Source organism: Triturus cristatus, chromosome 12, assembly GCF_964204655.1.
Source record: "Triturus cristatus chromosome 12, aTriCri1.1, whole genome shotgun sequence".
Classification (NCBI taxonomy): Eukaryota; Metazoa; Chordata; class Amphibia; order Caudata; family Salamandridae; genus Triturus; species Triturus cristatus.
The window spans coordinates 384529570-384545331 of NC_140595.1; the positions used below are offsets into that span (position 1 = coordinate 384529570).

Genomic DNA, 15762 nt, shown 5'->3' on the forward strand with positions numbered 1-15762 from the left:
AGTGACCATAGAATGAACCTTCAAATTTGCGGACACTTCATCCTGTGGTGGGCTCTCCAATACTGCAATAGTAGAAAAAGTGGGAACCACCACACAGGAATCCGAATTGATTTGTATCTGCTTGGATCCAATGTTCTGTATGGAAATATCTAACTGTACATCATATAGTGAGGGCCTTTTACGGCCCCGAACCTCGCCTAGGCCTTGCCTGCCCAGTCAATCCACCCTATCTAGGTAACTGAACCTGTTGTATGTGGGAAAGTAATTATCCGCAGTAATTCTAGAGTTAGGGTGTACTTTATTTGCATTGGGTCTCCACCTCCGGTCCCTTCTAGGCACGAGTTCGCAACCCTCCCCTTCCCCCTCGCACCCTGCCAAGGGGTAGAATAAAGACAGGGGGAGGGTTTGAATGGGCGACTCGTGCATATTCCGGGGCCAACTACAGATATACTTAACAGTGGCGGGGTCCCTGAAGTTGATCACAACGCAATCACCCTGAATAGACTTCCTAGTGGTGCCTACCCAGGGGACTCTTCTCACCATAAGGACCTCGCTATGTGTGCCCTCGGGCAGGGGTCTATTGTTGGACAGCCAATGAATAATCTTGTTTTTTAATGCACCCACTGGTTCTCTGGCAGAAGGGTTAAGTTCAGGAATGCCAGCTAGAATCACTACATATGGAATGGCCTGGGGTGGAAGGTTGACTATCTTGTGCTGTGGGTCCATCGCCGGTGCCTCAACTGGGGGTATGGCCAAGGCTTCTTGGGGATTTGTATTTGCACATGTTGGGTTACGTAATAATGGTTTCTCTATTACAAGTGTAGGGGATTCTTGTGATGAAATAGGCTGAGATAAAAGTGAGCCTTTTTTAGAGAGAGACACAGATTTATTCTCGCTCTCCTTACTGGTCTTAGCACTAGATATCTCCTTCCCCTCCACTATATGTAAGAGACCCATGTGAATTTTCAATAAAAGTGATTCTATCTTGGAAATACGATCCTCCAAAGGATTAAGAATTTTCTTTAGGAGGACTCGGATGTCCAAGAGGGTGGGGGGCTCATTTCCTGCTGTGAGATTTAGGCTGGGAGGTGGCTCAGACGTATTTAAGGCAGATGGTAGCCTATTTTTCCCAAATTGGTTCAATGACTTGTTTTTAGAGATCTGGTGAGTGGGCTCGTTTTTAGAATTACATTTGGAAGCATTCGCCTTACGCCCTCCAGTGGGGCCAACCTTTGCTTTTCTTTTGGGGATGGCTCCTTCCCTCGCCCTCCGTGGTGACTCACTATTAGAGATGGGTCTCTCGGTACTTGCATCGCCAATAGGGAGGGTTTTGATAGCGCTCGAGGGGAGTGAAAGGGGCCTGGCGCAGGGGAGGGGTAAAATGCTTAGCTCCGTGATAGCAGACATCTCGCAATCAGTAGTAAGCGCAGTAGGACTGCACAGGTCAGCTAATTCGGGAGTAACATTTGTCCCCCTAAAATCTACCATTTTAGGAGCACCAGTTTGCTCAGGCGTGGTAGCGAGTGCAAGAGAACCTAAAGAAGATCTTCTAACCCAGTCAATCTCTTGAGATATTCGCCTTTCAAGAATCGATATTTCGTCGATTATAAGTGAACCAGCTTTGGCAAAGTAAGTGTCTAGAGTACCTTTAGCCGCTCCTGTGGCCCGCAAAGATCTGCTTCTTGTTTTTCTAGCCGACATTGTCAAATGTTTCTTCCGTTACTATATGCCGAAGTTGGCGACAATGTAGTGCCTTGGCCTTGCCTCGGCCGTCCTCGAACGGCCTCAAACGGCCCGCTCTTTGCCCGGTCTTCGCACCGCTCTTCGTTCCGCTAGCGCGAATGCAGTGGCAGTATACGTAGAGAGGAGTGACCAGGGGGAGTGGCTGAGAAGAGGACCCAGCTGCGCCGATGGTGCTCCGGGCGCTGGGGAAGCTGGTCCTCGCAGTCCCGCCCTCCTCTGTGTGCAAAGTCTCTATCAGGCGTGGAGGTTGGAAGCAGCAATCGGGACACGCAGAGTTGAAGTGTCAGCAGGAATTTATAACTGCGAGCGGCACCCGCAAAGCGGGGGCCGCGAGTCGCTGCTGATCAGGGGGAGTGGCTGGGAAGAGGACCCAGCTGCGCCGATGGTGCTCCGGGCGCTGGGGAAGCTGGTCCTCGCAGTCCCGCCCTCCTCTGTGTGCAAAGTCTCTATCAGGCGTGGAGGTTGGAAGCAGCAATCGGGATGTTTTTCTTTTGCAACATCTTGTAGTAGTGCCACTTTATGTTTTATCTTGTCTGCTGCTTAAGTGTCCCATCCTGTATGTGGGGCTGGCTGTTTTCTAAAGTATAGCTAGCTATATCTATAGTTTTGCCAAGAGTTGCCAAAAGTTTCTCTAAGTTCTAGTCTGCTCCATACCATAGAATGTGCGAGGTTGGAATATCTTTCCGGGATTCGATATCTAACATCCCACAGGGGAAGTCAGAAACACTGGAGCTGGATTCTCTGTGAGGAGGATGGCAGCATCTGGTGAGTGCATCAGGCTGGAACTCGATCTCCTTCCGAACTTGCAGTGGTGAACCGCAAGTAGGCAGTCGAGCTGGACCGTACTGGAACCGTGGTTTGCCAGGGAAAGTGCAGGTATATTTATACCTTGAAGGTGTTTAGGAATGCCTGTATTGATGTAAATGTCGGGCATTGGAACGTCATGAATGAACCCCTAAGGAATAGATGTTCATGCATAATAAATGAGTTCGTGGAGAAATCAATATCCAAGCAAGGGAAATTCCTAAAGGCTTAAGAGTCTGGTTTTCCAAGAACTCATTATGACGTGGATGGACGGATGTAGGAGTCCATGCCTGTATTTGGTTAGCATGGACAATGCCTAAATAAGGGCTGGATTTTCTATGTCCAAATAAGGGCAATATGAATTGTACCTATATAAGGGCATACATCTGGAAACCTATATACAGAATCTAAATCTACACACAACAGCACCTGGGAAATAATCTACCAGGGATGTGTACTAAAGGAGCTCACGAATTAGTGCTGGTCTTAGGGCAGTCAAAACAGATTCGTGGATAGCCAGTATTGATGTTAAAAAGATTGAACACATTCTACATGAGAGCTAAGCTCTTCGGAAAATATATTATATATTTCAGTCATGGTCTCAGCATTACTCACAAAATAGAGCCACTTAATTGACTTTGTTTATTTCCAATGGACGGTTGCAGTTGCAGGCTGTTTTTGATCTCTAGCTGTATTTCAGTGAAACAACCTGCCATTTCTAAGCAGAAGGGAAGACAATCACTATATTCATTGTCATCAATTTTAAAGGCCGTAATTTTATGTCATTCTTCTGTACTATGTTGGATGTAATTTATCTTAGTAAGAGTGTTTCCCCTTTTAAAGGTATATATTTAACGCCCATCTTTACTTTTGGGCATGATTCGGCCATTACATGCCCTTAATCCATTTTCTAATGTAAAATGTAGCGGTTGCATAGCTGCTTTATAACACGGGACCGATGACCCTGCTACCAATTTTGGGACCTCGATGGCTAAGTCTTCCTCCCTATGACTAGTTCCAATCCAATAATAGGTTCAAATGTACAGTTAAAATTACCACCCACTATAACTATATCGTTTGGAGCTATAGCCTGCTGTCTTTTAAGCTAATGCAACACAAGTAAAAAAACGACATGCTTCAGCTATCTACCGTTCCCTAAACCACAACAGAGGTCCTTGAGCCCAGCAGTTAAAAGAAATAGCTATCCCTCTGACACCTCTATTTTACAATTAGGAAAAAGGGTATGCAGTTCCTCTGGATAGTCAAAAGAGTGTGAGGGGATATGTTGAAAAGTCACAAGAGGGAGTGCTTATCCTAAGTAGGCCGAAAGGAGGGAAATTCCTTTTGTCGGAACTAGGGCCCTCACAGACCCAGTCAGCTAGGTGTCATGCTTCATCATATGGGCCTGCTCCTCGTCGGGGATGGACACAATACTGTAAGTCTCTGTTTATCCCGCCGGACACTGTTGAGGCAACACTTAGATTACCTTTAGGTCGTCCCTTGATGCTGTGGGTACATTACTCGAAGCGCTGGTACGTGGTAGGTAGGTTTCCCTCCCACCATGCCGTGTAGATAGTTTATCCACTAGGTCCTGATGAATTGCCACTGATACTCCTGACCATTCGGCATGAAACATGTTGACCCAAAAAGAGTAGAGCGTAGTTACCCTGAACCATTACTTCAGATAGCCGGCACTCTTTCCCCCGTTTTTAATCGGGTGGAGAGCCAATTTGAATAAAAGTGTCTTTGGACTACCCAACCTGTTTTAATCACTTCTCACTACATCTACACTTCCTAGGCCCCTTACACCCACTGCACCAAACGGCAAGGAACAAAAGATCTCTGCAAAAGAGTCCCTCTATGGGTGCCCGTCGGGTATTGCAGCGCCAACCCGACGAGGAGCAGGCCCATATGATGCAGCATGACACCTAGCTGGCTGGGTGTGTGAGGGGCCTAGTTCCAACAGGAGGAATACCCCTCCTTTCGACCTACCTAGGATAAGCACTCCCTCTTGTGACTTTTCGACATATCCCCTCCCCCTCTTTTGACTATCCAGAAGAACTGCATACCCTTTTTCCTAATTATATGCCTGGGCATATATGCTGGACCTCCATAAAAAAGCCATACAGTCCCCCTCTGTTGATGGACCACTATTTTACACACACATTTGAATAGTGACAGGATATTACTAGGAGCTGCCTTGTCAACCGGCTTTGGGGGTGAACTGTAACACTTTTGCATTTTCACAACTACCAGAAACAGGGGCATAGCTTCATGGGGTGAGTGTTGGGGTGTTACACCCCCCTAATAAATGTCTTTTGTGATAAATAGTTGAGTACAGGTGTTTTTAGTCGGGTATGGTGAGGTGTTTGGTGGATTTCACCAAGAATGTTTACACACACTCTCTGCCTCACGCTGTTTGAAAAGACTTCATATATGTTGATTATTTCACAAAAGAATGTGTTTTCCCTCACTTAGTACCGCTACCAATCTGCATTCCTATCTCTTTCCGCTGCCCCTTAAGCCCCTTTGTGCACCCTGCTTGTCGTATAATATATTTTAACATTATGTACCACCATGATTGTTGGAAAATCTGAAGCTCACATCCCCCCAGTCTTAATGACCAAGCTACGCCCCTGACCAACTACAAGCTGAAACACAGTTTTTTTTAAACCATAAATAAAAGCTGACAGTTTCAGACCAGGAAAAACAGAAACTGGGCTTTGCTATGCAACACATTGAATGGAAAAAAATAATGTAAATGATATATGCTATCATTGTTTTTAACTGAGCCAGAAGTTGTCCTGTATCGCCCGGCTGCTCCCTGCAATTCAGCAATCTTTTCTCCATGTTGATTGGGCCACTCTGTCCACAGACTTAAAATAAGCGTTTCTCTGCTGCTTCTGATTGTGTATGTGTGTGTGGCACTGGGGCAGTATTCTATACTTAGTAGAGCTTGCTAATTATGTATGGCCCCCCTTTGGGGAGGGGGAGCAGCCATCTGTACTTGGGTTCCATTTCATAGTAGATGGATGCTTCTAATTGTGTGTGTGGTCTTGGGATGACATGTTATACTTAGTAAAGCTTGCTAACTATGCGATTGGTCCACTTTGGGGAGGTTGAGTAGCAGCCATCTGTGTATGGGTTCCATTTCATACAAAGTTTTGATTCAATTATGAATTTTTCCAGATGTTTATAATAAAATAACTTTTTAAGTCAAATATGCACAGTCCAAGATAAGACAGATGTCTTAGAGAGACACTGGGGCTGGGGGTTCTCTGTGTGTATTTCCAGAGTCTCCCATTGAGGAATCCTCATCAAGATTTCATGACTGCGGCTGTCTGAACATGCCCGGGATTGCTTTGTTAGAGACTCACATACTGTGCACCCTGAAAGTGTTGCAATTTTGCCTGTGACAAAGCCCTAGACACAGGGCAATGGGGCCCATACCTGTTGTGACAGCATCTCACCCGAGTTTTAGGACCATGATCACGTGACTAGCATGTAACCAGGGTGATGTCAGAAAACCCCCGGAAGTGACTTCACTGGCCGGGAGGGCCCCCGGAAGTCCCAGCAACGGAAGTGATGTTGATTCTAGGGCAGGGCAACTGTCACTTTATGCTTGATGTGAAAGCTATCTCTCATTACTACTAACTACCTTATTTTTTGGTCAACGCAGTTTCAATCGGTACATACTGAGCCCAAGCTAGCAGCTGTAGATATTGAATTCATTATCCACATATCAACTATATTGCATTTAGAAAACAAACCAAATGTGCCGAGTTACTGCAGCCTGCCCTTTATGCTTACAGATCGGAGACAGAGTGATGGCCTTTGTGAATTACAATGCCTGGGCTGAGGTGGTCTGTTCGCCGGTGGAGTTTGTGTACAAGATCCCCGATGACATGAGCTTCTCGGAAGCTGCAGCCTTTCCCATGAACTTTGTAACTGCCTACATGATGCTGTTCGAGGTTGCCAACCTCCGAGAAGGGATGTCTGTGCTGGTGCACTCTGCAGGTGGCGGTGTGGTAAGTCTAATTGATACTGTTGTGTTTAATGTTACTTTCTGTCAGTAATCTATTGATATGTATATAAGGCTTTACTATCCCTTGCAAGGACCAAAGTACTTCAAAACAATCATTTGCCATTTGAAAGTATAGCATTCTTCTTTAAAACCAAAATATGGAGAAATAAAATTAGGGCGATATTTTTGTGAGCAAGTTATCAGGAGACAGTTGTATTACCATGCATTTAGTAAAGTAACAATTGTATTCTTACGCAAGGCTCTCATTTGTGGTGTGCACTGTGAATATTGAAACTAGAATATTAATTGCACAGAATATTAAGGACCAAATATCAAGACAGAATGTCGACAGGTAATCACTGATACCCATCTATAGTTCTAGATATTCATGGAAAGTCTTAATATACAGTAACATTTTTTGTCAATTATCTTTTGACATTAGGAACAACAGACCGCAACAAAAACAACCCATAACTCAGAAATGCATCTCACCTCCTGGTGTGAAGGATAGTGGCATTTTATTGAGAAATGTGGGCCTCATGGCGAAGGGCCCACTTTAAAAAACAGCAATTAAGACTTATTCATATTGCAGATTACGATTTTCCAAAATAGCCTATTTTTTTCTTATTAACACAAACTGGAGGACTGCATCTTGGACATCTACACTGGTCATATGTTTTCAGGTTCTCGTGCAGATAGTCTGCAGCAGTGTTTCCCAAACTGTGGTCCGGGGACCCCCAGGGGTCCCTGACACTTTCCCAGGGGGTCCGCAGGCAGCAGTTTAAAAAGCACTGCACTTGTATAATTAGCAGTTTTCCAGCAACAATAAAAGTGTCAAGATAACACCAGTGATTAATGCACCTGCTTGGAGAGATGAGAGTTTTGTCCTGTGGCAGCTTTGAGTTATCTAATTTAGCAGAGAGGGTTAATATGCCTATTGCAAAGAACTTGAACTGTGCATTTTAAATAACAGTATTTTATGTGCATAGGCGAGTGAGTTACTGCTTTTGTCACAAAGATTATTTTGTTACTGCGCAGTACATAAGTGACAACCGCAATCTAGCACAGTGACCTATAAACTGTCATCAAAGAGCTGCTTGCAAACTGCATGGTACAAGTTAGTAACTTATGTTTTTTCCCTGTCTTTCATTATCCCGATGCTGCTAAAAAGGTTTATTAGGGTGGAAATACATTTTTATTGTTAAAGTCAATGCTAACCACTGTCTTATGTTCTGAATCCCGAGTTTTTTGTGCTTCTCCAGACCAAGCACGCTTTAAAAATGCCTACCAGTATAAATGACATGTGAATCCTACACCTTGTAGTTCCCTTTGCCTTGTGTAACATTTTCTATACACTGATTTACACTTATGATTAATTGTCTCTATATGTGTGTGATGTAAAGTGATAAACGTGTTGTAGACTGCACCATTGTTTCCTAAATTTCTTTGGGGGGAGAGCCTCCCAAAGCCCCCTTTGTATTGGTCAGGCACACTCAATGCACTTGGTGTGCACCGTATGGGGACTGGTCTGAAAACATCTGCCAGGGCTGCTTTGGGTTTCCGGTCTGGCCCTGGCAGGAGTAGGAGCCTCGTACTGCGAAATAAAACCAACCATTTAAAAGTTAGTCACAGAGATGCAACACCAACCTTCCCATTAAAACTTTAGTTTTTTTGCAAATTCTTTCAATATAAAATACTAAGGGGGATATTTACAAAAGAAGTGGTGGAGCGTGTCGTTAGCCTCTGTGGCTTAACGACACGTGGCGCCATTTCAGAAACGCAGGGCTGCACCATATTTACAAGAATATGGTGCAGCCCTACATTTTGCCCTGTGGCGGTGCTACACTTAGCAGTGTAGCGCCAACACAGGCACCCTTGCAACACAGTGCAAGAGTGTCTGCGTGCAGGGGAAGATTGTTTATGTACCCTTCCTGCACATAAACAATCTTGAAATTGGGTTTTGTCACTTGTATGTGTGCTGCTTAATGCAGCACACATGGAAGTTATAAAATGCCATTTTTCTAATGATTGTTTATGTACAGGAAGGGTCACCTTCCTGAACATAAACAATCCAAGGCGTTTTGCTTTTTCAATGTGTGCTCCACAAGGCAGCACACATGAAAAAAGCAAAAATGAGGGGAAATAAAGCATTTCTCCTTGTTTTGCCAAGTTAAGACCTGGTTTTCCCTGGTGTGAAATTTTGCGCTGCCTCCTATTTACACTGCCCCTGTGAATAGGGGGCAGCATCAAAATCAATGGGTTTTGTGGTGGAATGCCCACTGCAAAACCCACTACCCACCCCTTTCACGCTAAGCATTGCGCAAAAGGGGGCCTTATTTACAAGGCAGCGTTAAACCATATTAAGTGGTTTACCGCTGCCTTGTAAATAAGGCGAAGCCCCTATCGACACGCAAACGTTGCAAAAAGTGATGTTTCCATGGTGGTAGGGGTTTGTAAATATGCGCCTAAAATCCTTAGTATTTAGAGTATTTGTTTTGTGTGCACATGTGTTTATTTTTTTCGAATTACTGTTTAAACGTTTGAAATTTAAATCATACAAATTGCTTGGGGGTCCCCGAGTTCCAGTGGTGACTCAGTGGGGTCCTCAGGAGTCAAAAGTTTGGGAACCACTGGTCTGCAGTATAAACAAATTTGAGCAGTAAATTGGAAAGACATTTGTATTTACATGTGCTTAATGTTTTCTATTTATTCTCCAGATGGGAAGTAGGCTCACTTGGAGAATAGGGTTTGGTTTCCACCTGTTGAAAAATACAGCGGTTTGTGGTTTTTTCAGACCCACTTTGCACTATCGTCCCAGCATTATTTAGTAAGTGTGTAAATGTATGTTTTAAAACCACGAGAGCCTTAGTGAATACCCACAAATGTACACTTTCATCAACTATCCTCACATTCACAATGCCACCCACCCCCTTCTCCTCATCCCATTACTGCAGCCCCTAGCCCTACACTTACAGCAGTAGAACATTCATCATACTTGGACATTTTACACGGATGTGATTTGGATTATGGGCAGAAAATCCCGGTACTCCGAATTCTGTGAACTGGATTTGGCAATTAAACTTTAACTTTTGGCTGTCGTAAGTTGCACTTATGACTATAAATTATTTTGACAGTCAGGCCCTTGGTGTGTGTTGAAATATTAGATAGCGAGCAATTAAATTACATTACAACTCTGATGCTTTGGATTTTCTGTATTTTGGTTACTAGAATTCTGTGGGAAAGAAAGTTCCTCCGACTCCGACTCTTGAACAGAGTGACTTGAGCATTTGTAACAGTGCCCCTACCCTCTGTGAAATTCTTGAAACCATGCTGTTAGGGGAGGCACAGGTGTAACCAGTGCTTAATTTGGGATGGTGGTGGGAAATGGCACTCTTTATATAGTTCTTCCCGACATCCTTTGTTGATTCCGGGACTCTTCCATTAAAGATTTCTAGAGCATTTAACCATTTGGTGCATTGGCTTCAGCCAAGTCAGACACACAGCCGCCACTCAGGAAGGCAGGGGCGTAACACAGGCCCGCATCCCCTGCGGTGCGGGGGCCCCCAAGCTCCAGGGGGCCCCCTCCACACAGTACTCCATCCTGAGAGCTCCTGATTTAGCTCGGAGGGGCCCCTCCACTTACCTTGCAGGGGGGCCCCCTCAAGTTTCGTTACGCCACTGCAGGAAGGTGACCTCACAATTGATTCTGTAGTATTAGTAGGCCAACATGACACACATACCCCTTCCAGACTTCTGGCATGCACTGAAGGTGGACATGCATGCAAATGCACACAAACAGGACCCCGTTTTCCTGAATTAAACAGATAATTTACTCACAAGTCTTGTAGGCTACTGACCACTGCTGGTATCAGGAAAATACGTTTCCTGACACTAACATTTCATGCTACAACCATTGTCAGTAATTTAGTATCCGGGAGAGGACACTAGTTCCACTCTCACCAGAAGGCATGCTCGGAGTCTCTGTCCGCACTACATAGCCCCACTCAGGGTCACAACACTTTACAGGACCGAGCCACTGAGACTCCTAGTACTTGCCCATGATTGGCTTGTGCTGAGACCATAATAACCATTCAGATCTTGAGAGAAACTCAAAACTGGGTACAGTCGAGGCAGAGACTCTTGCCTGCAAATCATGCAGGTGGCATTCCTGTCCCATCAAGCTCTTAATTAAAAGCCTATTCTCAGATGGCTATGGGGATGCCCGACAGACATTCTCGCCGACTGCAGAGTGTGCAAATATTACATACATTGTGCCAATTTCCTTCAAAGGCGAACAGGCCAGAGGTGCTTTAGCTAATGTGCTCCAAATACACCAGTAGTTGATTCAAATAAATCTCCTGAGAAAAAGCAGTGGGAACAATGAAAGTTTTCATGTGAATGCAAATGAGCCGACTACGCCAACATAGACCACACTCCAGAAGTATCTGCTGATTTTAGCAGGAAGATGGCCAAGTATTGATCTGTAAGCTGTGGTTCCATTTACCAAACCAATAATTGGCAGTGGCTTAACAAGAGTGTAAGGTCGAAATGTCTTCTAATATTTACAAGGGTGCATACATTTTTAAACGCATGAGCCCGAAACATAGTTGATACGTAAATAGCTTGTGCATGTTTTATTAACTCATTAGCTGTTGGGCCTTTTCCCCCAGTGCAGAACCCTTATTTGGCTATTTGGGGTAGTTTTCACTTAGGGCTCCAAAACTTCTTTTGCACATAAGGTATCCACACCAAATCTGGGCATTTTTTTCTAACATCCTGGGGATTTTTAAGGTTCCCAGGGTTTGTGGATTACCCTGGAGGGGAATGAGAAATTAGCCAAAATATGACTAAATTTTGGTTTTTGGGGGGAAATGGGAAAAAGTGCTGCAGAAGAAAGAGTCTGTTTTTTCCTGCAAGTGGCATCAACAAAAGGTTTGCAGTACTGAAATCACCATCCTCCCAGGAACAGGCAGACTTGAGTCAGAAAACAGCATGTTTTTTACACATTTTTGGTATCTTGCTGGGAGATAGCTCATTGTTCCTATTTTTTGTGCTTTTTTTTTAACCTCCTTCCAGTTTGTGGTAGAAATGGGTATGAAACCCATGGTGGATCCCAGAAAACTATACATTTCTGAAAACTAGACAACAGTCTGAATTTAACAAGGGGCCATTTGTGTAGAGCCTTAAAGATTTTTCTATAAAAAGTAACAGTTGAAATAAAATAATATTGAAATTAGGTTGAAAAAAACCAGCCATTTGTATCAATTTTTGCATCTCTAACTTCTTACTATGGTGGATTTGTGAAAGCAATATACCGTTATGTCCGCTGGACCATTCCGGTTGAAGGGATATATAAGGCTTGTAGGTTCGCTAAGAACCCGAGGTACCCAGAGCCAACAACCGAGGTGCACCTTACAATGGTTTTTCATTGTGTACCAACTATACAGCAAATCGTATGGGAAATTTTAAAGAACGGGAAAAGGGTATGAGAAAAAACTCTGTATTTCTGAAATGTACATCAAATACTGATTTTAGGAGTAATGGGTGTTTATACATCTCTGAATTTATGGGTAACTCTACTGGCATGTGTTTCAGAGGCTATTCAGTAAAATGTCTTCTGTGTTACACACTTGCTTACATTTGAAAGGCACAAACGTCGAGACAATCAGTTGATAATAACAAATGTTCTACTATTCTGCTTTCCCACGTTTCACCTGATAAAAATAGTACACCACTTTTGGGGCTGGCCCTTGTGCTTGTAGCACAAATCACCCCAAAACGTAACCTAGGAGACATCATATTTCACCCAGCAGAATGCATGTTTCTTGCAAGGCAGCTAGCTGTAAATTTTGGGCCCCAGCTCAGCCGGCACCTTGGAAATCTACCAAATCAGCACATCTTTGAAAACTAGGCACCCGGGGAGTCCATGGTGGGGTGACTTGCATGGCTCTCACTAAGTGTTTTTACCCAGAATCCCGAGCAAAGCTCAAACTTCTAAAATACCTTTTCCTTGCATTTCTGTGAGGAAAAGCCATGGAATCTGCATGCAGACACACATTTCCTACAATCCAGCATTCCCCCAAGTCTCCAGAGAAAAACATGGCCTCTCTTGTGTGGGGAGGCCAAATGTCCGTGCCACGAAATGTTGCAGAACGCAATCTAGACACATTGCATTGTTTTACTGAAAAATATTGTGTTTTTTGCAGTGTGGGAGCTGTGGATTTTGGGCCCTTGCACAGCCGCCATCTAGGGAAACCTACCAAACCAGGACGTTTCTGAAAACTAGACACCTGGTGGAGTCCATGGTGGGGGGACTTGTGTGGCTCTCACCAGTTTTTTTTACCCAGAATCCCATGCAAAGCACAAACTTTGCCTTAAAAACACATTTTCATTGCATTTCTGTGAGGCAAATTCCTGGTAACTACAGGCAGCTACAAATTTCCTACCACCTAGCGTTCCCCCAAGTCTCCCGAGAACAATGGTGCCTCACTTGTGTGGGTAGGCCTGTGACACAAAAGGGTGCCAAATGCAACGTAGACACATCACATTTTTCCTCTGAAAAACAATGTGTTTTTTGCAATGTGGGTAGCTGTGGACTGTGAGCATCAACTCAGCTGGCACCTAGGGAAATATACCAAACCAGCACATTTTTGAAAACTAGACACCTGGAGGACTCCCGGGTGGGGAGACCTGCATGGCTCTCACAAGGGGCCGTAATACATAAAGTGTCCAAGGGGAGCAACGGGCGCATTGGTATGACAGAAGGGGCTGCAGACGCCCCCTTCTGTAATACCGATAGCGGTGGCACACATAAAGCGCCAGCACTATCTGCAGGTTGCATTCCCTCATTTGCATGTGGGCGTGCCCCATGCAAATGAGGAAATCCTTTTACCCCTGTGCCCGCGCCGTATTACAGACGTGGGCACAGAAGCAATGAAGCCTTAATCGCAGCCCACTGGTGGGTGTAAAGGGGGTCCCATGGACCTCCCAATCATCCCCTTGCAGGCAGGTGCAGTCAATGATTGCACCTGCCTGTAAGGGGATCTCTAATCCCCCTTCAAAGTGCAGGTGGGTTGCCGCCTGCTCTGTGAAAACATGGAGTGGCTGTAAAGCAGCCGCTCCGTTTTTCACCTGAATGTACTACCCCCAGGGCAGCCCGAGTTCGCGGCTGCCCTGAGTGCAGCGCATTCATCGTAATAGGGTGCATAATAATTGTTTGCGCCGGATGCTCCTTTTTAAAGCTGTGCCCAGTGCAAACAATAAATATGCGCTTATTGTGTAATGTGGCCCCAGGTTTTTTTGCCCAGAATCCTGTGCAAAGCTCAGAATTTGCCTAAAAAAATCAAATTTTCTTTGCATTTCTGTGAAGCAAAGTCTTGGAATCTGCAGGCTGACACAGATTTTCTACCAACCAGCATCCCTCCAAGTCTCCCGAGGAAAATGGGGCTTCACTTGTGTAGGAAGGCCAAGTGCTTGTGACAGGGAAAGGCCCAAAACTTATTGCGGGGACATCAAAATTATCCATCACAAACCAACCGTTTTTATGCCAAGAGGGGACCTGCACTTTTGGTCCTGTGCTCACCATACATCTACGTAAATTTACCAAACCCAGACATTTCTCAAAACTAGACACCTGGGGAAGTTAAGGGAGGTGTGGCTCATGTGGACCCCCTAATGATTTCTTACCCAGAATCCCCTGCAAAACTCACATTTAGCTTAAAATTCACATTTTCCTCACATTTCTGTGTGGGTTAGTTGTGGGATGACCGTGCTGGCACAAATTTCCTGCCACCCACTTTTTCCCCAGGCCGTCTGTTAAAAATACTGCCTCACTTGTGTGGGTGGGCCAAGTGCCCGTGGCAGGAAAGGGCCCCAAATGTATTCTGGAGATAATCATAACTATGGTAGGTGTACTAATTAGTCCTGGGGTCAGCAACAATTTAGGGACACGTATCAAACCTAGACATGTCAGAACAGTAGACATCAAGGGGAATCCAGGAATGTGTCACTTGTGTGGCTCCCCTAACGCTTTCTTGCCCAGAATACCCTGCAAATGTGAGACATTGAATTAACACACTAATTTCCCTTGCATTTCTGTGATGTAAACTACAGGAATGTGCAGGGATTCACAAACGTTCTACCACCCAGCATTCCCCTCTTGTCCCAATATAAACACTACCCCACATGTGGGCTTGGGCGTAGTGCCCATGACAGGAATTAATCACACAAGGGTCAATGGTAGTCCTTACATGAGCCAGTAGACATTGGTACTCCACAGTGTCGGCCAGTGGCCAACTGACACACTGGGGAGGGTGTGTGTGTGTCAACCAATGCCCTGCTCACGCACTTCAGAGGTTAACATTATCATTTGTTGTGTACAGAGTAGTGAACACTAGAACAACATATATGACACACAAGAGCTAGAGCTAGTTCTTAAAAATATTAGCTAACATTTCGGCTATGGAGTACCTCATCTTTAAAAAGTATGATCTGCATACCATTAACTAATTGTGCTTCTGCAATTACCTATTGCGAATCTCATGCATGTTTTCTCTGTGCAACTTCTTCTTCTTCTTGAGGGCTGGGACTTATTCACAAAGGGAGAAAGTAGGGATAAAAAACAGGCACGAAATGTAGGGTTGTGGAAACAAAAACTTCTGGCAGAATTAAAATTAGGCAGCCTTGTTAATAATCGACTCCAGCATTTGGCAGTACTGTTAGCGGATCTTAAGAAACAGTTTGGGCCCCAGCACTTATATTACCTTACATGTTAAGCACTTGGTATAAATGATCTGGCAAGTCGTTGATGTGTTGTGTTACAATTTGGCCATTGTCTTCTCAATCTGTGCACAATGAATAACTGATAACAATGAACACATTTCTTTATGCATACCCCCGTGAGAGTTTTGGCTCCATTGTATTGTATTTCCTTGTCAATGTTGTTACCTTCTGGGACATTTGCTATACTGTCTTGCCACTGAGCTTTTTTGGGTGCATGCCTATCCTCACAGGTTCTGATAAGTGAGTAATTATGCCTAAAAAAAGCAGGTGAGACAGGAGGCAGTCAAATACCATGCACCTAAATAAATTTGAACAAGTGGCAGCTTACCATTCAGCGCTCTCTTCTGATAATTTGTATCAAACATGGATGGATTATGGAAATATCTATTGGTCATGGTACATGTTATGGT

At 44.4% G+C, this 15762-nt stretch overlaps 1 protein-coding gene across 2 annotated transcripts in view; it reads left to right on the top strand.

The window, feature by feature from the left end:
- The window catches only part of VAT1L (vesicle amine transport 1 like), a 781678-nt gene that overhangs the window by 153433 nt on the left and 612483 nt on the right, over nucleotides 1-15762 (top strand). For both annotated transcript variants that reach the window (XM_085639998.1, XM_085639999.1), the window contains exon 3: nucleotides 6360-6575. In XM_085639998.1, the coding sequence (XP_085496124.1) occupies nucleotides 6360-6575 (216 nt within the window). The remainder of the gene's footprint in view (nucleotides 1-6359; nucleotides 6576-15762) is intronic.